Source organism: Aythya ferina, assembly GCF_964211825.1.
Source record: "Aythya ferina genome assembly, chromosome: 24".
NCBI lineage: Eukaryota > Metazoa > Chordata > Aves > Anseriformes > Anatidae > Aythya > Aythya ferina.
Genome location: NC_140322.1, coordinates 4,709,328 through 4,736,180, shown reverse-complemented (window position 1 = coordinate 4,736,180; position 26,853 = coordinate 4,709,328). Strand labels below are relative to the sequence as shown.

Sequence of the window (26,853 nt, the reverse complement as noted above, 5' to 3'; positions counted from 1 at the left end):
CACCTCAGATTGTGCAAAGAGGTGAAGCATTCAGAGATCCTGTCCCAAAAGTGCTGCTGAACAAACCAAGCAGCCGGCCCCACTCCCCTTCAGTTGCCTTACCCATGGGACCACCCCCCAGCCCACCAGAAAGGGACAATTTCTCAATCCACCAGCACCAGCAACGTGTCTATATGGCACTGAAACCCACACAGGAGCTTCGTCACCTCCTGGGACTGGACAGAAAAATGTCACTTGGCTGTTGGCCCCAAGACGCCGAGGGACACGTGGGTTGGAGCACCAGCTCCAACAGCATCAGGAAGGGAAGAAAGAGCCCATGGACGGGAGATTTTCTAGGGACTCAGAGGGCTTCAGGCTGCTCAGGGAGGGGAGGATCAATGATCGCTGCCGTTAACCTGCAGGGACACCAGAGACTGAGGATAAATTCCAGATAAAAGCTGTTCCAGCAGGAACACCTTCCCTGCCCCATGAACCTCAAAGGCACAACAGTAAGGGAAAGCTCAGTGATTCATTTCTTTTACAAAATCACGTCCTGAGAACACTGTCACATTTTCTAGCTGGAGTGAAATCCTCCTGGCAGCCCCCATTGCTGTTCAGGACCTCGAACTAGCCGGCTGCAGGATGCTCGTGTGCTTTTCAGCAGCACAGATCCGTGTTTGCCTCCCTATTTCAAATTCTCCCCAAACTTTCTGGGCAGGATTTTCTCACCCAGCCATTTGTATTTGGTATCCACGCTGAAATACTGCTTTATAAATAGCAAGAGCTTTATCTTGACTCTAACCAGCAACCTCAACTTAAAGCTAAATGCATAATTTACTGCAAATTAAACTTAATGGGACTAGAATAATTATGTTGACTTTTGGAAGTACTTAAGGATAAATACATGATTAGATATTTTGCACACCGTGAGGAAATATTTATTTCGAAATACAAATTCTTCCCATTGAGCCTTTCGATGGCACATTTAGAGGTGACACCATCAGCATATAGATTGCAGTACCATTAAGGCTACTTAAATAAATTACCCGGCTGTATTTGCAGTGCTGGGGAGATGGGAAGGCTCCAGCCATGCACGGTGCCCACACCACCAACTCACCGGACACTGCAGCCTCCACTCGCCGTGCTCATCAGGGAGGTGCCACGAGCATCCCTCCACTCCTCTTGCCAAAAAAATGAACCGAGCAACATCAGTGCTAATTCATATTTCCTCCCCTGGGGAATTGGATTTTTTTTTTTTTTATGGAAATGGCTCAATTTGAGAAGTGTAATTATTTTTTTCTTTCCTGCAAGTCAAAAGTGAGGGACATTTCAGCAGGAGGACTTGCAGGATCTTTATCAGCAGCTGATGCTGTAAAAGCAGCCGTGGCCACAGCGTGCTGCTGCTTTGTGCTTGTCTGAAGCTCCGCAGCTCTGAGCTGCCAAGAGGTGAACAAAGAGGTTTCAGCAATGGGCTGCTCTGGGGGGAACCCCAGCTCGTGGCTGCATGGGGTCAGGGCAGCCCCAGATTAACAACCAAAGGGGGAAACATCACAGCAAAGTGTCACTCTCTTCCTCCTCCCTCCTCCTCCTCCTCCTGCAGGCTCTGGCTCCTGCAGCCACTGCCCAGTGAAGATGAAATCTGGGAGCCGGGGCACCATTCCTGGCTGCCAATGGCCAGGGACAGCCCAGGGTTTAAATCAAAAACAATATTTCGTGGGGGCTTTTTTTTTTTTTTTCTTGATGCTAGCAGAAGGGAGCTTTCCTCTTACATCTCCTAAGGGGTGAAACCTTGGCTGATTTGGGGCTTTCCTGGAGGTTAGGATCACGTTCCCAGCTGGGTTCCTGTTCCAAGGATGGGTGGCACGGCTGTCCTGGGCAAGTGGCTGTGCCCTGGGGACAGCTGTGACACGTTTGTCCCCTCCAGGCCCATCAGAAAGGCACCAGCACTCAGAGGCTGGTGATGGCAAGGGGATGGAGGTGACAGCCCCACCTGAGCCACGAGCAGATAAATCACAGGCGATAAATGAGCTGCTCTAGCTAATTGAATTTGGGTTTCGCTTTCATGAATTAATCTGCCAAGGTTAATTTGGGGAGAGAGGGTTAGCTTGCCCTTCCCCCAGCCCTCCTTCCACCCTCATTCAAGGCAATTTTTGACAACGCCATGTACAAAGGAGCAAGCCCAAAGCCTTGCCATCTGCGTGGTTCCATCACAGCCACCTCTGCAGGACGCTTGCCATGGATGGAGAGGATGGAGCAAAGCATCTACAGGGAGCACCAGTCCCTGCAAGTGGGAGGACAGGGGGCATGCAGGGTATGGGGGGCATGGGGGTCTCAGGGGACCCCGCCTGCCACCACTGGACACCAGCAGAGGATGGAGCCAGCACCTCCTGCACACCCAGCCCGGGTTAGGGAATGAGGCTGGAAAAGGAACAGGAATATCCAGATCACCTCCAGTAACACCACTGCCGGCTGTGCTGCAGGTAAGGGCACAAAGGAGATGAGGAACAGTTCCTAGGAACCAAAATTTGGGCATCAGGCGGCACGTTTGCAGTCAGTATTGAAAGACAAACCACTCCATTGAAGTAGCTCTAATCCATCCAGGGGCAGCAAGACCCGGGCATGTGTGGCTGTGCCCAGGGCCTGAGGCCTTCCTCTCCACCCTGTCCCCAGCCTGTCACTCACTGGGATGTGCTGGGACACGAGGGACCTCTCCATGGGACTGGGACCCGGATTCCAGGTCCTGCCCTGGCTCCGCAGGGCGGTGCGGGCTGCCTGGTGCTCCGGGCTCTCCGCGCGTCTTCGAGATGTTGTGGGGATAAAACAAGGCAGGAAAGTGAGGTCCTCACTGCCGCCAGCTGCAGGCAATGCATCCCCGCTCTTGTCCTGACCCCAAAAGCCCTCCTCCACCACCCCATCACCCCACGGAGGACACCGCACCCCTCCCCAGCTGGCCACCAAGTGCCACCCTGCTGTGCCCCATGGCCAGGCTGGGACCCAGACACTGCCACCACCCCTTGTCCCCGGGGAAAAGCTCCTCTTCTACCTTCACGGGGCACGGCGGAGAAGGGCAACGCGTCAGTCCTGGCAGAGCAGCTGCTGTTTGTATTACGGAGCCGCCGAGCGAGTGATGGCCTTCATAAACCCAGGGGAAAGGTTTTGTCATCGTTAGCGGCCGGTGACAGCGAGCACCCAACGAGCTGTGGCTGAAATACGGCTTGAGGAAAACCCAAAACCAGCAGGGAGGGGACCAGGGGGTGGGCACGGTGACACTGCCACCGCTCCAGGACAGCACTGCAGGGTTTGGGGACACCTGGCCAAGGACAGACCCCGCAGCCTGAGGGTGCCACGCACACCCCCAGCCCTTCCCAGGTGTGGTTCTTGGTTTTAATTTGCATTATCCCCCTTTTTTATTATTTATTGATAAAATGTAATTACCACATCCTTCACGAACCTTAATTAAAGATGAAAAACAGTCCTGACAAGTCAATTAGATCTTTTTTTTTTTTTCTTTGGTCTCCATTAAATTAAGACTCAAGTGTTACTGGAAGTGTTTAATATCACAACACATTAAACTAAAGGCTGCTTTGCAATAAATAAATCACCAAAGACAATGCAGGAGCTTTCTTCTTCAGAAGGCTTTCCTTACAATAGCTGTTCACTTCCCAGCTGGGAAGGGCATGGTAAGTTTCTTCTTGCTTTGTTCACCTGTCCCAGCACCGGCCCATCCCATCGCTGGGAATCCCAGGACCAGTCCCTCTCTCTCTTTTCTATTCCCAGCATCTCCACAGAGCCCCCTGATTGCTTTCTGGGAAAAGAGAGGGATGGAAAATCGGCCCAGAGGCAAAAGAGAGACAAAGCATCATCCCAGGGGCTGCCCTTGGAGACTCAGAGCCTGCCCAGAGTGATGGGGATGCTGCTGAGGTTTGGGTCAGAGCCAGATGAGCTGGTTGAGGTTGGGCGAGAGCCCTGGGGACATCCCATCATCAAAGCCCAGAGAACGGTGGCCTTGATGGATGGCGCATTGCCCACCCTGGCCCTGTTGCAGCCCCAGCTCCCAAGGAACTGTGGAGGTGGCACCGAATGGGAGCATCCTCCCAGCCGCCTGCTCCATACCGAGAGCTCTGCACATCCAGGGGCTCCACCAGCCATTCCCAGAGCCACGATCCCTGCAGGAAATCGGGACAGACCAAGCAAGGAGGAAGCCCCTTCCCACCCCGTGCAAGGAAATCTTGCTCCTCACCAGCCAGTCAGAGGAACGGGCAAGGACAGGCACTCCCACCATCCACGAGGACACTGCTCCATCACAAGTGCCACGTGAAGTTGTGAGCACTCACACTCCACTGGTTGAGGAGGGGGAGTTGCAATTCTCAGCCATGGGACCTCATTTGAGACATCACCATACCGCTCTCAGAAGGAAAGCCTAAAGCTCTGCAAGCACAAGGCAGCCCTGTCCTTGGTGCAAGGAAGGCTTTGCAATCCCAGAATCTAGCCCTACAAATGGGTTCCCCCAAGATATCCTTGAACAAAGCATGATACAGCTGTATCTTTATATTTTTCTCTTTTTTGTTATTGTTTTTAAACTGCACAGTGCATCAGGGCTCCCCAAAGCACAGGTCCCAGACTAGGGCCAGCAAAAGAAACCCAGAGGCCATCACGAATTTGGAACATTTATTTATGCAACTGATTTTCTTAAAAGGAAAGAAAGCCAAAAATAATAATTAAAAAAATAAAAATTAAACAGATAACAGCTGGATGTGTGTGGTACAATCCACATCAGACGTGTCCCTCCCGTGCCACCCCTAAGTCCCCACCGCGCAGCCCCCAACGTCCCCTCCACGGTGGAGCCGCTTCACGGCACCAGGCCCCTTGGCAGCAGCTCTTGGATGCTGCCAAAGTTTTCGGGGGTCAAAACCATTCCAATTTGGTGTTTTTTCTTGGGTTCTAATTTTTTTTTCTTTGTTTTTTTTTCTTTTTTTATTAGAAATGAAAAAAGAAAGCACCACTCCAACCTGTAATACCAATAAACATTATCCATCTTAAGAACAGTATTTATATTTATATATATATATTTCTCTATATATATTTCTATGTACAGGCTGTCCTTGCCTTGTGTCACGTGAGCATCCCGGCAGGAGCTGGAGATGGGTCGGTTTTTATAGCACTTTGATGTCAAAGTCTGCCCTTTGGAAGAGATGCCCTAAAAACCCAGAGACATCCAGCAAGGAGATATCAAAAAAGAAAAGAGAAAAAAAAAAATCTCACTTTTAAAACATATATACAACTCCACCAGCCTCTACCTTATCGGGACTAAAGGGGGGTTCAAATTTTCCTTTTTTTCTTTCTTTTTTTTTTTTTTTTCTCCTGTTTTTCTGGCCACAGGTCGGCTGTGAGCAGTGCCCAGCAGAGCACCCTGCGGGTCCCCAGGCAGTGAGAAGGGGCTGGGTCGAGGACACCGACTTGCTCCATGCACTGACGTTACCCGAAGTCCTGCCACAAGCAGCCCGTGTCGGGGTGAGGAGACTATCTGGTCACAAAACAGCACTGGCACACAGCACGGATGGAAACGAAGGGGAACACGTTGTATAGCCCTTGGATCAGGTATTGTCAAGCCGTGCGAATTAGGCAGTGGGAACACTGAAACGCCAAGGATTTGGGCAAAACCCACAGACATGCTCCGGTGCCACCGCAGTCCCCTCGAAGGAGGTGCAGGATCCAGCTCAGAGCAGTGAAGCTTATTCCCAACCGAGTAGCAAACACTGGCTCCCCAAGCATAAATCCTCCAAGGTGGAGAGGAGATTTACCTCATCCCCCTCCGCCTTTGGAAAGCAGGTGGAAGTTTCTCTGGGCTTTGCACAGCTGGGGTGAAGCCCCTTTGGCTCTGAGACCTTCACGCTGTGGCCTGGTCCAGCCAAAAGGCACCTGCCTGGGCTTTGGATCATGGTTGGGGTGTGAATGCACCAGGGCTGGAAATGGAGGATGCAGGGGGATGAAGGATGCAGGTGCCCATAGACAACCTCCAGCACACGGAGGCCAGCTTCTTACTTGCTCTTCTCTACCCACCAAAAAGGACTGTCAAGGGTCTTGCCATCAAGACAATCAAGATCCCCAGCTCCTCGAGTCTGCGAGGCAGCCCCCAGACCTGCATCTCTTTGCTGCACCTTTGTGGGGCCATGTGCAGAGAGAAAACCCCGACCACAGCTGGCTCCCCAAGCCCGAGGACAACCTGGCTTCCCCCAGTAAGCACAAAACCCTGCAATTATTACAACAGACAGCAGAAGTGACATCTCCTGCCTGCCTGTAGCTGGATGAAGCCAAAAAGCATCAGATGCCCTCAGCCCCAGCCCCAGGCATTTGCCTGGGTGGCACCAGGAATTTGTCACCAGCACTCAGAGCCCTCCAGGAGGGGATAATTGATATGGATGGAGACAACTGCATGGAGACAGACAAGCCACGGGGGAAAAAACACTTCTGAAGCTTTACAAGGACACCGGGAGGGCTCCAGGCCGGTCCCCACAGAGGGACACCGTGTGTCCCCTGCCTCCCATCCCACGTCCCCGCTCCATCCACAGCTGGATGCACGAAGGGGCGCAGCTCACAGAAATACGACAGTGGAAACCAGACTCGTGGCGAGCGGGCAGAAATCCACGAGCTGCCTTTAGGGGCTTTGCTCCAGCACAGAGCACAAAAGGTCCCCAAAAAAAGGGCAAAACCCACCGGCGGCCATCGGGGCTCCTCAAAGAGCAGCTTCGACTCCACATACGATTTAAAAACAACGTCTTTTCCCCAAATATCCATCCTGCCCTGTTGGGAAACAGGCTCACATCCTTCTGTCCTCTTCCTCCCCTTGTTGGGGTCTTCTCCAGCTGTTCCAGATGTGTCCAAGCAGGACCAGGCAGCGCTCTGGGGCAACTTCTCATGCTCACCAACCCCACACCACCACAGGGATGGGACAGGACGAGCTGTGGCAGCGACCCACAGCCACCCAGACGAGCTTGGAGCAAGGGGAGGGGATTTGGAAAGCAGAGGATGAAGATGGAGAACGGCCAACGCATCCCCACGTCCTTTCATTGCTCTCGATCTGTGTTTGCATCCGCTCCTTTGCTGTTTTTTTTTTCCCCTCCTCGCCTTCAGCACTAACGCAACATCTGAGCGCAAACCTGCGCGCTTGGCACAAACCCTACGCAGCCCCCTGCCTTCGCCCTCCTGGCGAGGTGCTATCTGGTCTCCAGCGACTCCAGGTATTCCAGTGCTATGTCGTAGCAGAAATGATACTGCTCCTGTTCGAGGAGAGAGAGGGGAGAGTTAAGATCCCGAATTGTTTCTCAAAGCTGCCCCGTTTGAAGGCAAAACAAGTTTCAGCAGCCCTAAGGAAAAGCTGTTGAGCTCTACAGGACCTCACCAGGGCCTTCCTCCCTCTCCTGTCCCCTGTAAAGCTCCTGCCAAAACAACACTGCCACAAACAACTCTTTTAGCAAACAATGCCCATTGCTGGGGAAAATGGATGAAACACCCGTTGGACACAAACACACCAACAGCACTGATTTTCCTGTATTTAGGGGGCACAGGGCATCTTCACCTCCCCCAGAAGGAAGGACAAGGACTGAACATCCCCTTAGCTTGAGGATCTGGTTTATTAATTGCACCAGGGCTGAGCCTTCCCTGAAACCAAGGCACTTTTTACTTTTTGCTTCCCTCTACCTGGCTCCCTGACTGCACGAGGACAAGCCCAACATAGCTGGCTCCTATTTTTATAGCAAAGCTCACTGAAATTGGGCTCACGAAGGCTGTTTTGTCTACCCTCGTCCTCCTTTACGTGACCTGTTCTTGTGCTCTCCTGTTCTCATACAATTTATAGCACACAGAACTACGGGGGAGCGCAGACCTCCAAAGTGTCCAGCTCCATGTTGCTCCTTTCACGCATCCAACAAGAAGGGGAAAAAATGGAAAACATTAGGGTTTCTGATGCCCCTGGGTGGAAGCATCCTGGGTCCCCTCATCTCCCCAAATCCTCGGCAGCATTATGGAGATGGCAGCTTGAGCCCCGGCGTGCAAATCCCGTTATCCCCAGGTGGGAGTGGGCAGAGGGGCTTCAAAGCGAGGAGGCTGCGGCAGCTTAGATTAAAAGCACATAAAGCTTCTGGATTAAGAAAAGGGATTGTTTCCATTTATTATAATATAAAAATAACCCCCCACGGGCGAGCAGAGGGGGAAAAAAGCACAAGCTGGATCCAGAGGGAAATGTTCTGCTCCGGCTGATCACTGCGGGGCTGCGGCTCCTTACACCGGGGGAGGATCCAGCCTCCAGCAGCTCCGGTAGATTGGGATTCCCAGAATAGCTGTTTCAGGTTCATTTGAGGCTGGAGGACGCTCATGTCCTGATGCGAAATGTCGCTTTTTTAATACCGTGGCAATTTAACCCAATGGGGCTGGTGGCCTCATGCTTGTCACATCATCTTTCCATTAGCTGCGGCTCTCCCTCCGCTCCCCGGTCCCCTCCCTCACCTTCTTCTCCACTTTAATTCCTAATGCAAATCACATCCCCCTCAAAACCATTTCATTTCTCAACTTAGGGATTTTATAATCCGGGCAGGGCAAACATTTCCGGCTGGCTTGCTTTGGAACCACCACGAGGCACCAGCCCAGCATGGGACGCATGGGGACGGCCACGTGCCTGCTCCCTCCCCGACCCTGCCATAGGGGGCCTGGAATAGGGCACAAAACTTTCACCCTCCCCAAACGAAACGTGGCTCCATCACCACCCCCAGCAGCTTGCCCACTAGGGCATCCTGCTCAAAACGCCCTTCCCTTTTGTATTTCCAACAGGAATTTGTCAGGCTTCACCTCCCAGTCCTCAGCTCCCCTCCTGCCAGCGCAAAATCATCCCATGGAACTGGCTGGGTGAATTTAACTCCAGGCTGTTTTCTCTAAATCACATCAGCAGGAAGAAAACCCCCTGTTCCAGCCGAGGATGGGGACAAGGAGCCAGCACCATGTGCCACCTCCCCAGGGACACCCCTGGGCACACGGGTGCTGCCGGGGGCTCAGCTCGGCCAAGCCAGGCAAGCAGCAAGTGACCTGTCCTGTTCCCAGCCCCACAACCCTCCAAAGAGCCCCAGTTACAGAACCACAGGATGGCTGAGGTGAGAAGGGACCTCTGGGTCCATCTGGTCCTAGCCCTGCTCCAGCAGGGCCACCCAGAGCAGACTGCCCACAGCCATGTCTCCAGATGACTTTTGAAGATCTCCAGGAAGATCCACAGAGGAGACCCCACCACGTCTCTGCTCCAGTGCTCTGTCACCCCTGCGAACCTGCCCTATTAGACCAGGGATGGGTTTCTGGCAAGCCCAGTGCCAAGGGCACATCAGCACAGTGAGATGAAGGCAGCACCAAGGTGGCTTTCAAGAGGCTTTCACCTACCCACCCAGCTCAACCTGCTGGGGAACTCACCAAGACATTCTCCTGCAGGATGCCCCAATCACTAGTTGGGTTTGGGGTGGGAAATGAGTTTTTTTGGGGTGCATGCATCCCCCAGCACATCGCCCCTCTGCCAGAGGCTTGCAGGAAGGCAGACGCACAGGGAGCAGCAGCCAGCACGGACACTGGCAGTGCCTGACGCTTACCAAGGTCTCCACCATGTTTGGCTTGTAGTTGCGGAGGGTCTTTGCAGCATAGAAGACATCTGCCATGTTGTGACACTTGAGCATCTCCAGGATCATGGTGGAGGCACAGTAGGTGCCGCTCCGGCCGCCCCCGTTCCTGGTGGGAGAAGCACGTGTGGTGATGGCAGGAGGATTGCACCTGAGCATCCTCCTGCGCTGTCCAGTTCCCCCCGTTCTCTGCCCATCCCTCCCCTCCCAGCAGAGGTCCCAGAGCCCCCTGCAAAGTGGGGGACCTGGACTGGGCCCTACTTTCTCACAAGAGCCAAAACAGAGCAAGAAAACGCCTTTTTGGACCATCAGGGCTAGACCTGTGCTGCGGAAAAATCATTCACCCTGGGGTGAAACCATCCGACACGGTCACGTCTGATCCCTGACAGCAACGGGGACTGGGGAGAGAAGAGCGAGCACAACGCCGGTGTTTTATAAAGCATGTTCTCAAATTATCCTTTGGCTAATGAAGACAGACGAGGCCGTAATTAATTTTTGATTAAAGGCTCGCCTGCTGTCTCTACCAATCTGTGAACGTGCTGGGTCCCATCTGAGCAGAGCGTGTGGAGTTTTGGGCACAAAAATTGCCCTGGAAAGGGCTTTTCAGAAGAATTTCTGGCAGGACTGTGGACAAAAGAGCTGGTGGCATCTCCCCCACATGCAAGAGCCCGCTCCTCTCCAGAGGACACTCACAAGCAGTGCACCACGGTCCTGCCATCACCACTCTCCTTCTGCCACCTCTCCACTTGGGCCAGGAGGTGCAGGAAGGACTTCTTGGAGTCCGGGGTGTCTCGGTACGCCGACCACCGCAGGTACTGGAAATGCCGGACCATCAGGTGCCCCTCCTGCAACTAGAAAAGCAAACCTCATTAACGTGATCCCACAGTAATGGGATGTGCCCTCTGTTTTCCTTCTGCTGCCCTCTTTTAGCTCCACTGGAGGATTCACAGAGGGCTCTTGCCGTTTATTAATAGCAGAGGAAAAGAGGAAAAGCCTCTCCTGGTGCAGCAAGACGGATGGTTCCCAGCTCACATCGACCCATCAGTCCCACCACCAACGTGGTTTCCCCTAACCAGCAGCATCTCAGGCTGTCCACGTATCTCACAGAACTTGCCATCTCAGCCTCCCCCAGGGCTTCTCCATCACATCCTCACCTCGCAGGCAGAGGATCCCCAGGGGACACGTTTTGTTGTGTTCACTGGAAGCCAGGAGCTCACCGAAAGCTGCCACCCACAGAACTGGGACGTGGTGGCAGCACGCCTTAATACCCTGGTAAGCTGGTTAGCCTTGAAACTAATCTGGTTAGCAGGCTGCGGGAGGAGGATTACACTCAGGGAGCTGAACGAGGCCAGGTTGCAGCCCAGCAGATGTGGGGCTCTTGCTCTGAAATACTCTGGGCACCAGGAGCAAACTCCTCTGACAGCCCACTATGGAAAACTGCAAGATAAATCTTGAAGCTTAGGTGCTCCTGATTTTTGGGTGGTCCTGTGTGGCCCCAGGGGTTGGACTTGATGACCCTCGTGGTCCCTTCCAACCTGGGACACTCTCTGCTTCTGTGGCTCTAGGTGACAGCTCTGGCTCACAGAGCTGGCTCCCCTCCAGCCACCAGCAGCCGGCACGGCTCGTTGAGAAGCAGCTCCTTGCATTTAGCAGTGCTCCTCCGGCGCTCTGCTCCCTGGGGAGATCTCTGCTCGGATCCAGAGACTGCGATCGCACTGCATTTTAATTCAGCAAGGGGCGTTTTCTGCCACCAGCCGCAAAGGGTTTCAGGTTGACACTCAGGAAGGGCCAGATGCTGCCATGGGGGGAACAAACCAAGACCCCCTGATTCCAGACCAGGCAGGAGCCATCTCCTCCGAGCCCAGACATTCCCCAAACTCCCTCTGCCTGATGACCTCCATCAGCAGAGCATCATCCTAAACCCTTCAGCACTGTGAGATGTAAAGCCTTCAGGGTCATCACCTCTTCCTAGCCAGGTTCTGCAGTCAAACCAGCTCTTCCCTGCCTGAAACTCTGCACCCACACGTGCTGCTCATCACAATCCGTGTCCTTTCCCAATTTCACTCCATTTCTCCTCATTTAAAAGCAAGCCAAACTGACCAAGCATGAAAGCCGGGCTTGCAGTGAACGCTGCAGCAAGGACACAAAATCCTGGGCAGGTCTCACCCCAAACAAAAACTGCTCTGCAGGTCCCAGAGAGCCCACAGCACCCCGGGGGGCATTTCTGTCCCAAGGTGCACAGGCAGTGGGGTACAGCCAGACCTCCAGGAGGACAGGAAAGGTCTTCTGTTGAGTTGTCTAAGATCTAAATTTGCGCCAGGGGAGGTTTAGGTTGGGTATTAGGAAAAACTTCACCAAAAGGGTTGCTAGGCATTGGGATGGGCTGCCCAGGAAGTGGTTGAGTCACCATCCCTGGAGGTATTTAAAAGACATTTAGATGTAGAGCTTGGTGATATGGTTTACTGGAGGGCTTGTTAGTGTTAGATCAGAGGTTGGACTGGGTGATCTTGGAGGTCTCTTCCAACCTAGACAATTCTGTGATCTTGTAGGGACGTGGGAACTGGAGGACGGTTGGATGGAGCCAACAGCACTGAAGGCTCCTCTTGGCCAGGAGGCAGCTGGTGCTGCACCCTCTGGACGAGCTGGGTTGGGCTGAAGAGCACAGCAGCACCCACAGGTTGGGTAGTTTGTAGGGTGAGTTACCCGGCCCGACCAAGCTCCAGGGCTGCGAGGCACCAGGTGCATTCTTCTGCTCTCCAAGGGTCTTCACTCTCATAAAGAAGCTCTTTGAGGTGCCCCAGCCCTTCCCCAGATCCACCCAGCCCTCCCCCACAAGCTCCTCCAGTTACCCACACTGGGGGAGCCTGGTTGCACACAGCCACACGTGGAGGCCCCCGACCCACCCCGTGCCTCACCCGTGTGATGTTCTGCACTCGGAAGAGCCGGGACACGATGTCCTCATCTGCCGCTCCTGAAACGTACTCCACCTCCATGGGGCCGTAGTGCTGGAGCCCGGGCTCGGGCCAGTACTGCAGGCAGGGCTGCGGGGAGAAGAGGCCCAGCACCGTGACCGGGGACACGGGCACAGCACCTCACACCACGGGCAGCTGGTCCTAGAGGGGGCAGGATGGCCCCCGGGCCTGATCCTGCACTGGGATGGAGCAGGGCTTGGCTGCTCTGGTTTTATAATCAGCTTTGCCACCAGCAGCAAATGGGACAATGGGGACCCTCAACCCATGGCCAGGACATCCCCAAAATCACACCGGTAGCAGCCAACAGCCCAGGGAGGGCCGTGTCCCTCCCGTGTGTCCTGTGGGGCACTGATGGATGGCTCCGGCCAAGGGTCACGGCTGGGATTGTTTTCACACCCTGACAGCTGGGAAAGCAGCAGCAGTACAAAATATATGATGTTTGTCACCGCACTTTAACAGAACATTTAGCATTTCAGGCCATCTAACGGCTTGGGCCTAACTGCATGGCAAATGTGTTTGAGAAATAATTGGTTATTAATAGGGGCTATAAATCTCCAAGATCTCTAAGCCTTCTAGACTCAGAGCTATAATTTGGATATTAAAACTTCCTTCGGCAAGACATAGTTCAAGTGAGGGATATACCCTCTAAGTCACCTTTCAAAGCTGCCTGCTGTAAAGGCTGATTTATTAGCTGTTGGTCCTAAACTGGTAAACATTTAAGACCCAGCTAAATATTGTAACACAGACATCCCTGAAGAATAGATGTCCGGAGAGAGAGACAGGGCTGAATAATGAAGAAAAACGGCAGAGACCCTGCCAGGATGGCGCCGTGGGACAGCAGCTGACCCGCCACACTGCAGGGGATGGGGACAGGGATGGAGACGGGGACAGGCAGCTCCTGCTGGGCACCTCTGAACTAGGGGCTGAAAGAACAGGTGGACAGGGAAAAAATAAAATGTGGTTTTTTTTTCTATTTTTTTTCTTTTTTTTTTTTTTTTTTTTATCCCTTGCCGTGGTTCCCTGCAGCAGGGTTCAGCTGACAGCTGATGCTTTTGCTGCAGAGGCGATGCGTGGCCCCGGTGGAAGGACGGTGACATGGTGGCACTGCCACGGGGCTGGCTTGGAAGGGGCACTTTGTTCCCCCTGCAGGAGGGTAAGCGTGAATCCAGGGGCAAAACGCACTGGGCACCCACCCTGCTGGACCTGCCCACTGCTCCTGTGTGGCACCCCTGCTGTATTTGTATTTACACCACTTGTATTTACACCACTCAGGACCAGTGCTGCATCCATGTCCTTGTGATGAATGCTACAACTGCCAGTCTGGGTCATTTACATCGTGTATCTGATCTCACCTCATCAAATAAGCCAGCTAATGAAGTCTTCTCCAGACATCCATTAAGCATCCATAAGGGTAATTTTATGTAAAATCCAGCAAGTTTCCTCACTGAATTAACGTTACAGACCTGGAGTGGACTTTTACACCTGCTCTGGCTGTGGCTCCAGCTCCCTGGCCACCTCGGGTGAGGGATTCTGTCCCCTCTCTATAGGGGACAGGTGTCAGGGGACATCTCCCTCCAGCTCAGCAGACCTGCACATCCCATCAACACCGTAAAGCCACAGGACAGCCACTTTGCAGCAGGCTCATTTATAAAGCAGCATGCACAAGTCACCAGTCATTTGGAAGACAAACACCTGATGGCTTGGCACCGAAAAATCACCCCTACCAGGGCAGAGCACTGGAGGCGCTGACAGTGTGCAAGGAAACCACAAACCCTCTCATGACAGGAGAGAGGGAAGGACACACCTTGCTGGAGAAACATGGTCCTGGTGGTGCATCCCAGCAAAAAAAGAACCAGGGGAGTCCCATTCTGTGCCAAGCTGAACCAAAACATCTCAAAGAAGCAGGGAAATCCCCGTGCCTCAGTTTCCCCTTTTGTAAAAGGAGGATAGAATCAATTCTTTAATGCTGAACTTCCCCTTTCCTGTTAACTTTTTATCTCCTCTGGGTATCCACAAAGATTATAGGACAGTAACACAATGTCAACCCAACGCCAACCCAACGCCAACCCAACGTCAAGCAGGCCAGGGCCTCCTGCAGGGCCAGCAGCAGCACTCACCCAGGCGGAGTTGGACTGGTTGAGCTGGTTGAGCATGACGATGGAGGTACAGCCGTAGTCGTACACCAGCCGCCAGAAGTCGGTCGTGGTGTTCTGCAGCGGGTGCAGGGTGACGATGAAGGCAGCGCTCTTGGTGTAGCTCTGCAGCGAGGGAAGATGGGCACCGTTAAGGATATGGCGGCAGCACTGAAGCCATTGCTGTCACACCCCAAAAAAAGGGTGCTGAGTGCCAGTAAAGCCATTGGCTTCCCTGGCATTGGCCTCGGTCTTGGTTCCAGGAGATGCTATCAAACCAGGTCCAGGCTATTGGTGAGGATGAAAGCATCGGCTTTCTGCTCTTGGCTCTAGCAGGGAAAGGCGTTCTGAACACAACTTGGAAAGAGAAATCACTCTGGATCCTAGAACAAGCACAGCTGGATGGCCCCAGCCCTGAGTAAAAGTGCCTCTGCATCACCCCCGGCCTCACCACCGCTGCGCCCCAGCACCTTTGGGCACTCCAAGCAGCAGAGACAACCGGCTCAGCTTATCTTCAGGGGGGAAAGGAAACCAGAATGAAAGACCTCTAGAGACAGGAGAAACCGCTTCAGCTCCTAAAAATACCACCCCTCAAATTACAGACGGAGGGAGGGAAAGAGGCAAAAGGAGAAAGGGGAGGTTTCCAGAAAGGAAACTGGGGTCCCTCCTTCCCATCAAACCCAACAGGGACCCAGAGAAGCTCAGCTGGGTGCCAGCACCCTCCCAGCAGGACTGGCTGTGCCCAAGCACAACCTCCCCAAGCACAACAGGAGCAGTGACGAGGTTTCCATCCTCCCCTAGTAACCATACATGCCTCTAGCACCCGCACTCCTTTTGCACCAGGGTCAATGACGGTGCTGTGGCTCTGCCGGTGCCACCACCGTGCTCAGCACCAGCGGTGGGCAGCACGGACCATGGATCTGACAAGCGGACAGACTGACTGAGCTAATGGCTTTGGCACTAAAAGAAAATGAGACTTTTTTTGTTTGTTTTCTAAAGAGGGAAATGGATTTTAGCCCTTCAGCAAGAATTTCATCCAAAGGGCTTTTTGTGTCTGTATAGAAATGTATTCTCTGACCCGGGCAGTCCCTGTAGCAGAGATTAAGGAAGAGAGGCTCAGTGATGTATAAACACAAAATGGATGTGCAGACCCCAAGCAAGCCGAAAACAAAGCTGCCAGCACACGATCGCCACAGCCTCCATTTGCCGGCTGCTGCTCCGGAGCCATCAAGCAGCCACCTCCGGCGCAGGAACTGCTCCTGCTGCAAGCAAATGCAGGTACAAGATCTGTACAGAGACGCAGCGAGATAAATCACCATCTGGGGGAAAAACGCAGGGCTGAGCCAGGAGGTGCTGCTGCTCAGGTGCTCGGAGATGCTGGGGGGAGGCAGGGGAGGGGAGGCTGCCCAGGGCACGCAGAGCTGCGAGGCTCAGCCAAAGCACCCAGCTCGCTTCCAGAAAGTGGTTTCGGTGACAAATGACCCATCACTCCACACTCCGGGCTTGCAGCAAGCCTCTCTGCTCTGCTTCGCCATCACTGGCAGGCAGGAAATAGCTTTTCCATGACGGGTGGCCTTTCTGATTGCACGAGGGGACGCACGGTGGCTTTGGGACCACTTTGGAGCCCCCTGAACTGCAGCACAAGGGGCAAGAAGCACGCACCGCGGGACGCTGGCAGCACGCAGGGAGGCTTGGTGCTAACAACCCCCTGCCAGAGCTCCGTCTCCCTTCCGTGCTCCAGTTTCACTACAAAATAAATGAAGATAGTGCCCTGACCTTCTTTTGTGAGCGATGAAAGGCTCTTCTGAGACAAGCAAGATGCCACTGCACAAAAGAAGGGGTGAGGGACCCCACTATGCTGGTTCCTGCCCTTCCTGCGCAGGCTGGGGCTGACACGTGCCCACACCTTTGTGCGTTTGTATGAAACAAGGCACTGTGAGTGCACACTGAGCAAGGGTTTGGCATGAAAAGCCACCCCACAGCCTACGACAACCCCACAACCCGCAGCGTGCCCACTCCTGCATTGAAAGGGGAGCTCAGGCTGCATGCTGTGGGCTGCACAGGCACTGACCACTCTGCAGGATCAGCAGCGAGCCACAAAACCACACCAGGCTTCCCCACATCCCCTCTGCAAGCCCAGGGCCCCCATATCCAAGAGGGACACCCTTGAAATTATACCAATGACACCCAAGAAACCCAGCATTTCCACCCACAAGGGCACCAAGGCTTGCCTCATGCCACCTCCAAGCCCACACACCATCCAGGGAGGTTTGCAGCGTGGCGTGGGGACACTGAACCCAAAGCAGCCGCTTCCTTCCCCCCCCCAGAGCACACGTACATCGGTTAAGGCCGCGTTGATGTAGTTGTTGCTGTCTCCGTCCACGGAGATGAGGAAGGGAAGGCATCGGTCGGGCGGCAGGACGTCCATGCTGCGGTTCCTCTCCCGGTTGCGGGGCAGGAGGGCGATGCTGCACTCCTCCACGTCCAGGTGGGGAGTGACCGAGTTCAGGGTCTGCAGGCAGACGCGCTCCCCTTAGCTCCATCCCTGCTGGGACCGGTCCCCAAATCCCCTCCTGGCTCAGCTGGGAGTTTGGGAGGGGTGGTGGGGGTTTCGGGGCCGCTCACCTGGAACTCCTCCCGCAGCTGCGAGGAGTTGCTCTGCGGCTCTATCCTCACCATCTCCTTGTAGGTGGGCTTGAACTCGCTGGCGGGGATGCTGGTCTCCCCGCACAGGCAGGCTTCCAGGATGGCATCGTGGATGAAGACGTACTGCTCCTTTTGGGGAGGGAAGAGGCTGAGCTGGGCAGTGAACACGGGAGGTTCCTCCTCCTCCTCCCCCATTGCCCAGCCCCTTCTCTGCCAAATGACTTTGTGCAAAGCCAGGGCAGCTTCTGCTTGCGGGCAGCAAAACTACCTCGTGCTCCTGCTGCAGCTCTGCCAGCCCTAGAAAAACCACCCCACAAGGCTTAAAAACAACAGGATGGGTGCTGGCTTTCCCTGGGACATGATTTTGGTGATGCACCAGGCTGGAAGGACTTTACAGCCTGGAAGGGGACGGCAGAGTGAGAGCGATCCCTCTGCAAGCTGCTGGCATCAGCAGCATGACCCACCCCATGTCCCTGCTCACCTCCGTCTGTATCATGTTGATCCTCCGCGAGCACAGCGTCTTCACGCAGTTGTAGATGTCCACGACGCCCTCACACTCAGCCATGTCCAACATGACATCCAGGACGATGTAGCAGCCGGTTCTCCCCGTGCCAGCGCTGGAGGAAAAAGGGAAAACAAAGCAGAGATGTTCCCAGTCCACGTGGCACCCACACGAAGCCCCAGGTGCCAACAAGGTCTGCGCAGGGCTGGCGGATGTCACACACCTCCGTAACGCAGCCCTCAGCCTGGCTTTCCCTTCATCCACCCCCTCCACACACCCACACGCTGCTGCAGGGCCGGGGCTGTGCGTGGGAGCTCATGGAAAAGGGGAATCAGCGCCTTCGCACAGCTGCAATCCACGATTTTTGCAACAAACCCGGCAGCCCTGAGTGCCGACAGTCCTGCGGGACCCCTCCCTAAAGGGTGCTGCAGGAGGATGCTCAGCACCATGCCCCAATGCTCAGCACCATGCCCCGATGCCCGCAGCCAAAGCAGGCAGCAGCCCAAATCCTGGCACCTTCGGCCCTGCAGCCAGAGAGCGACCGAGGCTGAGCCCCCCAGAACAGAGCCGCCCCCCTGCTCCTTTCCCACAAAGTGCTCCGCAGTGAAATCCTAATTTCTGGGGCTGATGAATCATTCGTCGTGATTATCAGCGATTACATACTATGGGAACTAATCACACTGGTTCTTGCCAGTGAATGAATACTGATGAGGCAATTGACAGGGAGAAATCAAATAAAAAATCCCTCCCGTTCACCGGCTCCTCCTTGTTTGCCCGGCTAAGGAAGAGCCATTAACCTGTCACACACCTGCGTGAAGACAGAAAACCACTGCTCCCAGCTCTGCTTTCCCACGGCCAGACCCGGGGACACGCTGTGGGGACAGGGAATGGTGCTGCCCCACGGGGCAAACCCAGCATCTCCCTCTGGGCAAACCCAGCGTCCCGACACAGCCACCGCTGGTGGCCCAGCCACCCATTCTTCTGTGCCACCATCTCCCATGGGGACAAAGCTGGGGCAGCACCCAAGGGTGCTAGGGCAGCACCCACAGCAAGATAACTCTCTGCCACCCACCCCAAGCTACCCACAGCCCTAGGACAACTCCTTACAGCTCGCTGCCTTCACACGGGGACACCCAGCTGCAAACCCCAGCTCCTTCCCTGCCTCGGCCCTCCCTTTCGTTACACATTTCCTATTTCTCTGCTGAACCATACAATTTCCAGGCTTTTCAAAGGCTGAGCACCCACCCGTGACACATCGCGCCGCCCCGTGCACATCCCAAAAACCCAAAAACCCGTGTGGGATGGGGACGGTCCCCGCGCCCACCTGCAGTGGATGACGATTGGGCCGGCGTCGGGCGGCGTGGACGCCTTCACGCGGCGGATGAAGGCCAGCAGCCCCGTGGCGTGGTAGGGGACGCCGTGCTCGGGCCAGGACGTGAAGTGGAACTGCTTCACCTCGTGCCGGGCCGAGTAACCTCGCTGCAAGGGAAGGGCAACACGGTGTGAGGCGGGAGGATGGACAGATGGATGGACAGACAGATGCTGCGTGAAGCTGGGAACTGCAACGGGGGCGCTGCATGTGGCAGAGCAGCAGGAGCAGCCCCTGAGCTTGCTTCAGCTGCTTTGTGCAAGCCCTTGGGACAAAACCCCTGCAGCAGGGATGCTAGAGAAGGGCACAATCCTGCCCCAGCCACCCAAATACCCGATTTCCCTTGGAATCGAGGATTTTCGCAGCCACACCACAGTCGGTCACTTCAGGAGCCCTACAGCTCTCTCCTCCTCAGCTGCAAGAGGGTTAAAAACAACCAGAGAAGGCAGCAGCAGCCCTGGGGCAATCTGGATCTGTTCCATGAGCATCTTTTCTACCTGCCTCCTAACTAGACAGTAATTTCATGTTCCTTTAGATTAAGGGGTGAATTACACCGGCTCCATCCCCAGGTACCACGCTGGAAAATAACTGCCACATTACGCACGCCGCAGCCTGGAGGGGAAAAAGCATCATTCATCCTCCTTTGCAATTACACGGCGCTCACCCTGAAATTCAATGCTCACCGCTGACCACAGAAACAAAAGCAGAGCTGAGCCGTGTGCTTGGGCAGAGGGCACAGGGCCAGGACAGGGCTTGCAGCAAAAAGCACAAAGGGAGGAGGTCTCCAGGCTTGGAGGTGGCACCTCCAAAGATGCAGAAAGCCCCACGCTGGGGTAAATTAAGAGGGTTTTGGTAAATGTTAACAGAGAATGGTTAAAGATGCCCGAGGTCTGTCCTCTGCCTGCTGGGTCGGGCAGGATCCTGGCTGATGGGAGCGTACCCTCTCGAGAGCGAAGGTGCGCACGGCGTACTCCGCCAGCGTCTCCGACTGCACCAGGGTGATCTTGATGTCCCCGTACATCTCAGAGTCATCCGGCCAGTATTTGGAGCATTTCACCTGCAAGGAGGGGACAGGATGGGCTTTCCGGCTCCTGTGGAGCAGATTGCAGAGCCACAGGGTAGGAAGGAGCAAAGGAGAGGCTTACCCGGCCCACCTCCACCAGCTTGGTTATCATCACGATGCTGGAGCAGTGCTCCTGCCACACCATGCGCCAGAAGTCGTACACCATCTCCTGCTTGGGACCTGCAGGATGGACAGAGGGGGCAGCTGTGTGGGCTGGGTGCTATGGGATCCCCAACTGGCCAGCACCACACAGCCAGGGGTGGAAAATGTGATCCTGGGGATCCTGTGGCTAGGACAGCTGACTGGCTTTGCCTCATTTGGCCCCAAAACCGGCCCATTTCCTCCCTTTTCTCACAAACACAAGGTTAAATACCCCAGGGACAAAACCCGGCTGCTAAATCCAACAGAGAGAGAAGAGAGGGGGTCGACTCACCTTGGGTGGCTATGAAGTGGTTGGACCTGTGGTAACCCTGCAAGGGAAGCAGAGGTGTCAGGCCCAGGGGGGGTCGTGGGGCACTCGAGCACTGCCCCACCAAACCCTTCTGTCACCACCAGCAGGTCCCCAGGCTGCCCGTGCCACCGGCCCGGTGCTGCCCCAGCAGCCTGTCCTGGCCCAGATCTCGTCCCCCCCATCCCAGCAAAGGCTTTTGTGAACCCCCCAGCCCGCAGCCCCCTTCTGAAACAGCACCTCCAAAACGCCCCAGGCTCCTCCAGCATCACTGCTGAGTATGTCCACACCACCACGAGAGCCTGATGAGAACTGCCCAGCCCACGACTGCCCCTGACTTTGTTTCTCCCCCCATTCCCACTCGGTCCACACGTTTTACCAAGCCTGCCTCTCACGGGCACTATCCTACACCTTTACGCAGGGTGACGGCCCCATGCCCAGGAGCAGGGAACCATCTACTTACTTCTCGGTTAATCCGAATCTGAACGATCCCGTTTGGACACAGGTTTGAGAAAGAAAGATCAGAGACAGACATTAGTGAGGCAGAGCTCGAGAGACAGGACAGAGCCACGGGGCAGGAAGGACAGACGGGGACAGGCACAGGGACACTGCTCGGGCACAGGGAGCCCACCACAGTGCCATCAGGCCTCCTTTGCTGGATGATGTCCTCTGGACAGGAGGGAAGAATGGGATCTGCTGCTGCTTCCAGAAGATGTGAGGAGCCCACAGAGCCCCCCTGAGCTGTTCCTCACTCAGTGCCTAACGAAGCCTCCACCAGAGCCCAGAGACACGAGTCTCCCCTGGGCTTGGCATTGCTGGAGGCACTGGGATGTCATTCTGGGGGCTGAGCTCTGCCCAAATTGCAGCACTGCTGTACCGGGGTACCCCAAATTCAAGCACTGCTGCCCCCTGAGCCCAGGGCGAGCCACCAGCCTGTCCCCGTGTCCCCCCCAACCTCTGCATCCTATACCCTGGGTAGGCAATGATCCTGGGACCATGGCGAGGAGAACAGCGAGCATAGAAAAGGGGATGAGGAAGGAGAGGAGCAGAGGAGAAGGGAGAGATGCAGCTGCATGGGATAGGGACAGAAACAAGCAGAAATTTCTGACGGACATAAACCAGGCTTGTCAGAGCCCAGCCTGGCTCAGCTCCCTGCATGGCACGGACCCCGATGGCCCCACGGGACACTCAGCCCCTGCCAGAGGGGACCACGGCCCCGTCCCCACTTACATCGATGTAGTTGGCGTTGATGTAATCCGAGTTGGGATCGCCCAGCAGCGGATGGAGCTTCACACGGTGCCGGTCGTCTGGGAGGCAAGGGGAGAGGGTAGCGTCAGGAGGTGACAGGGACAGCGTGTCACCTACCCACCTTCAGTTTCAAACGGGGCCCTGGGCAGTGCCAGCTCCAGGACAAAGCTCCAGGAGAGCAGCACGCCGCAGGGGGAAGCAGCAGCAGGGCTCCTGGAGGACCTGGTGGGTCCCCATCCCTGCAGCAACGTGCAGGGAGCATCGTGTAGCCCCTGTGTCACCCCCAACCACCTGCACTCCCACACCGGGAGCAACCCGGGGCGCACCAGAGCCATATTGTGGGTGTTGCCGCTGTTTAAGCACCCCAAAATGTCCCATCTTCAATTGCTCCCAGCTCCAGCCCTCCCGTTTGCACTGGTGCTGATCCCACGGGAGCTCCCAGGCCTGGAGTCCCGCTGAGCAAAGCCTTCTGCTGCCCCCGACCAGCCAAACCCCATCAGTTTATTCTTTGCCACAGACCAGACGGTTACCAAAAACCAAACCAACCAACCAACCGGCCCTTTAGAAGGCTTCTCACACCCTTTGGGCTACCCAAGCCTTTGTTACAGGCACTCACATGTCGACACGTGGTCCTGTCTCCCTTTGGTTTTGTCTTTCTTCTTCGAAGCATCCCAGCCTTCAAAGAAGCTCTGCAAGGAGAGGTGGCTGTCACAACCCAAGGACAGGGCTCTGGGGACACCCCCAGCCCCAAAAGCCTCCCCAGGGCGCAGGGGCAGACGCACCAACTCCATAGCAGCTCTGCCAGCTCCATGCTTCTGTTGCATCCACAAAATGCCCCATTTTCCAGCAAATTATGTGCTGCCCATTTTTTTTTCCCAGCATTTTTTTTTTAATCTCCCCAGCCCCTTTCTCTCCCCAGCACAGAATAGGTTTGTGTGTAATAACAGTAACATTCATAGATTGGCATAAGAGGAGGAAAGTGGAAGGAAATTACATGTTTTCTCCCCTCCCATAATATCTGAGTGCTTTCAAATGACTAGTTCCAAGAACATACAGCAGCTTTTCAAGGAGCACTAATGATTATAGCCAGCCCTGGTTTGCCCAATACATGAAAAGGGGGGGAAAAAAGCTCCTGCACTTGAAACAACTAAACATTAAACAGTAATTTCCCTGGGAAATTTCAATCGCCGGATCTGTGGGACACCGAGGAGTCAGGAAATCAACACTGCTGGGCGCGCTGCAGCGGAGCCGCGCCGAACACCGCGCTCCATTACAAGAGCTGCAGCCCCACGAGGTTGGATGGGCACAATGCGAGTGGTGACCCTTGGGGGACATCCTTCCCATGCAGCCTCGCCACAGCCTTGGGAGCTGCTGGATTGCTGTGGAATTGCTCGGAGGAATTGCTCGTCCTCGGGCTGTGCCCAGTCACGGGGAGGGCACGGTGGAGAGGGAGGAGGTGGCAGGGAGGTGACACCGCCGGGTGTTTGCCCAGGAGGACCTGAGCACGGAGAAGCATCCCCAGGCCCAGCAGGAGATGTTGGGTGACTCACTGCATGGCTGCCAGAGCTGTTGGGGCTCATCTCATCTGATTAAATCCTGAGCTGCCAGCACCAGAAACCCAATCCAGACCAGCCAGAAAGCAGGGACACCCCATGTGCTGACAGCACCCAATGATTCAGGATGCCCAAAGAGCTCAGAGAGCTCGGACACCCACCTCCTCCCCTCCAGAGAACCGCAGATTCTCCAGATTTGGAGCATCCTCTTGCACGTGGGTCCTCCCCATGCCATGCCACATCACAGGGGACGTGTCCATCCAAAAACCCACCCTCCCCAAGACACTGGCACGCGAGGCTCTCACCTCATACTCCTGCTTGAAGCCATAGCCTTCAGCCGTCTTCATCTGGTTGATGTGCTGGAGGAGGTCAGCCACGCGCACGGCAGGATGCAGCTGCCCGGTGTGGTACGGGGACCCTTTGCGGCCACACTGGCGACGAGGGGAGCCCCCGAGGAGGCTACTGGACTCGTTGACCACGCTGCTGCGCTGGTCACCTGCGGGCAGGGGGGGAGAAACAAGACCATCAGGGGAGCAACACCTCTAGGACCAGAGCAGAGCTCTTTAAAACCAGTGGGCAAGATCTTAGGGGGCTCATGTGCTTATTTCCCATCGATTGGAGGGCTTAGAGAAGCAAGAGCTACGTGCACAGACATCCACTTGAAGCCCCACCTCGAAGAATTGCATTGCCAATGTCTCCAAACCAGCCTTAGGGTTAATTCTCCTCACTGCTGGACCCCATCGCCTTATTGCTAGCAGCGACACAACGGGCTTTGCTGCTGCTTAACGGGCAAGTTCATACAGTGTTTTACCCAGTCCGTGCCTTTGCCATGTAATTACCAGCATCCCACACAGCCGTGTGCCTGGCCAGCAGACGGAATCCCAAAATTGGGGTTTGGGCAAGAACCGATGCTTCCCACTGCTGCCAGGAGAGGCGGCCGGCGCAGAGCCCGCAGCACCAGCACGCAGCTCTGCTGCGACGGTGAGCCCTGGATGCGGTTTCCCTAACAACACTTCTAAAAACCGCCCGTGCCAGCTCGCTCACACAGCTGCCAGGCTTTTTATGGGGTTTGCTTGGATGCAGGGAGCACCCCTTGCTCGTGCCGACATCCCCCCGCTCCCTGTGCAGCCTGCACAGAGACGTTTTCCTTTGGGATTACTGGGAAATGAACTGCGATGTGCCGGCAGCTCCGGGCAGGCTGGGATCTGCACAGCCAAACACTGAGGAGCTTCTTAGATTTTCTTACAAATGCATTAGGGACTTGGTTTAAACACAAGGAAACTGAGGCAGGCTGAGGAACAGCCCACAGCGGGTTACGGAGCAGCCCAGGCATTTATCCCCATTAAATAGCGATGGTTTGGGGTCAGTGTGGCTGCAGCAGAGGCTGAGCCTCCCACGTCTCCTTCTCCACCCCTCAGCTGAGCAGAGGGATGGGGAACAGCCCGGAGATGAGCAGGAAAGCAGCTCCAGCCCAGGTGGGAGCAGGATTGGGCCCCTCAGCCCCCTTCTTAAAAGAAACCCAGCGCAGTCAGCTCTCCCGGCTCCGAGACAGAGGAAAAGCTCCGTACAAAGCAGCCCAGTTACGAGCATTTCAAGAAACCCCAGTAGGAGCGTAACTGAAAAATAATACACCTATACGGATGCATTAAAAGGAGGAAAAGTTTGCCCTCTGGGCTTCTATTATCTGCAAGACAATGCCAGGAATCATATTAATCCAGCAGCCAGCGGAGAGGAGCTGTGTGTAAGCAGCATCTTGGAGTTACTGTAACAGATGTTATTAGCATATGGTTGAAACTGGGGCACTGAACGAGTTATTTTACAACTAAATCAGCACCGAGACGCATCCTCCAGTGGGTGTGAAGTTATCAGTCTCCCTCTGATATGAACGCTGTGGCTCTTTAACCCTCCACACCCCACAGCTGTGCACAGTGACACAAAACACGTCCAGCTGGAGCCGAGGAGCCGATCTGGGTGTGCTGCTGCTGCTGCAGAGCTGGGCACGCCATGGTTCCCCGTCCTTACCCCGGTTGCTGTAGTTGTGGGTGTCCATGAAGGACAGCCCCAGCCTCTCGTCCTCCTGCAGCGTGCTCTGGTCCGTGAAGCTCCGGTCGATGGCGCTCATCATGTGGGTCTTCTCGTGGCGGTAGTTGATGGTCGCCTTGGTCATGTTGACGGGTTTGCTGCAGCGGGATGGGAGGGGAGAAGTGGGGGTGAGCAGAGCTGTGCTGGCCGTGCTGCCAGGTCCCCAATCCAGTGACCCTTCGGGCACCAGGATGGATTTTTTCCCCTGCTGCTTTGGTTTTCTGCTGCCCCGATCCAGCTGCAGCCCCGCACGGAGCACCTCTCGCTGGCTGGAGCAGGTCCAAACCACCCATCCTCTGTCCCCCTCTGTCGCCAGGTTGGGGAGGACAAGCAGAAGACCCAAACCCACATCACCCAAGGGACCTCACAGCTCCCGGCGGGTACAGGACCCTGCAGGACGCTGCCAAAACTCTGCATTTAATCAAGCATCAGCCGCCCCAGCAGGAGCCGAGCCGTGCTGGGTATCTGGCCCTTCCTGCTTACGCTTCCTTTGGTCTCTAACGAGCTCAGAAGCATTATTTTCCCAAGCCAAAGAGGCCCTTAAAACGCACTTGACAGAGAAAAGGACTTGTTGGAGTGGAGAGCAGCAGAGCAAGGGGGGCAGGAGGAAGGGAGGGGAGAGAATGACAATTACTTACGGGTAATAGGAATAAGAATAGTAGTTCCTCCTGGCAGGCGTGCAAACAAAGAGAACGGCAGAAATTGCATAAGCAGCTTTTCTCCGGCAGAGCAAAGGGAGGCTCAGGAGGCTCGGGGGCACGGTGCGGGAGGGAAGTGATGGGCACACTGCAGCCAGCCCCAAGCAGCTCGGGGCGCTCTCCCTCCTCTCCAGCCCTCCTTCCCCATGGGGCCATTCTCTTTTTGCTCCATAAAGCATCAAACCACGGGATGGAAGCTGAGAGCGGCTCTTCCCTGCACCTGGCAGGGAGCCTTGGAGGGCAGGTAACGGGCTGCATGTGCCTGTGAGTTACCATCGGGGAGCCTGGAGCTGTCAGACAAAGCCCTGGGGACTTCAGCCCTCCTCAGTGCTCAGGAAATTAAATGCTCCCAACAGAAACCTGGCTCCCCTTTTGCACCTGCAGGAGCCTGGGCATCCTGGCAGCGGGGCCAAGCATCGGCTCTTGTGGCCACCACGGTCCCAGGGCGGGCGGAGAGGTGTCCGAGGGGATATTTCCCGTTTTGTGAGACTGAGCAGCAAACACGCCAAGAATT

General features: G+C 55.3%; 1 protein-coding gene across 4 annotated transcripts in view; it reads right to left on the bottom strand.

Moving 5' to 3' along the window:
• Positions 1 to 4,924: 4,924 nt before the first annotated feature.
• Positions 4,925 to 26,853, bottom strand: part of PTPRU (protein tyrosine phosphatase receptor type U) — a 55,002-nt gene continuing 33,073 nt past the window's right edge. The window contains exons 15-32 of one of the 4 annotated variants that reach the window (XM_084497390.1): positions 26,280 to 26,309; positions 25,582 to 25,739; positions 23,865 to 24,055; positions 22,623 to 22,695; positions 21,989 to 22,065; positions 21,222 to 21,239; positions 20,744 to 20,780; positions 20,393 to 20,490; positions 20,188 to 20,304; positions 19,203 to 19,357; positions 17,858 to 17,993; positions 17,356 to 17,505; positions 17,069 to 17,242; positions 14,716 to 14,856; positions 12,542 to 12,667; positions 10,320 to 10,477; positions 9,600 to 9,735; positions 4,925 to 7,256 (exon numbers count right to left, since the gene is read on the bottom strand). In XM_084497390.1, coding sequence (XP_084353516.1) covers positions 7,194 to 7,256; positions 9,600 to 9,735; positions 10,320 to 10,477; positions 12,542 to 12,667; positions 14,716 to 14,856; positions 17,069 to 17,242; positions 17,356 to 17,505; positions 17,858 to 17,993; positions 19,203 to 19,357; positions 20,188 to 20,304; positions 20,393 to 20,490; positions 20,744 to 20,780; positions 21,222 to 21,239; positions 21,989 to 22,065; positions 22,623 to 22,695; positions 23,865 to 24,055; positions 25,582 to 25,739; positions 26,280 to 26,309 — 2,038 coding nt within the window. In that variant the 3' untranslated portion in view covers positions 4,925 to 7,193. The remainder of the gene's footprint in view (positions 7,257 to 9,599; positions 9,736 to 10,319; positions 10,478 to 12,541; positions 12,668 to 14,715; positions 14,857 to 17,068; positions 17,243 to 17,355; positions 17,506 to 17,857; positions 17,994 to 19,202; positions 19,358 to 20,187; positions 20,305 to 20,392; positions 20,491 to 20,743; positions 20,781 to 21,221; positions 21,240 to 21,988; positions 22,066 to 22,622; positions 22,696 to 23,864; positions 24,056 to 25,581; positions 25,740 to 26,279; positions 26,310 to 26,853) is intronic. The other 3 variants (XM_084497391.1, XM_084497392.1, XM_084497393.1) reach the window with 3 other exon arrangements.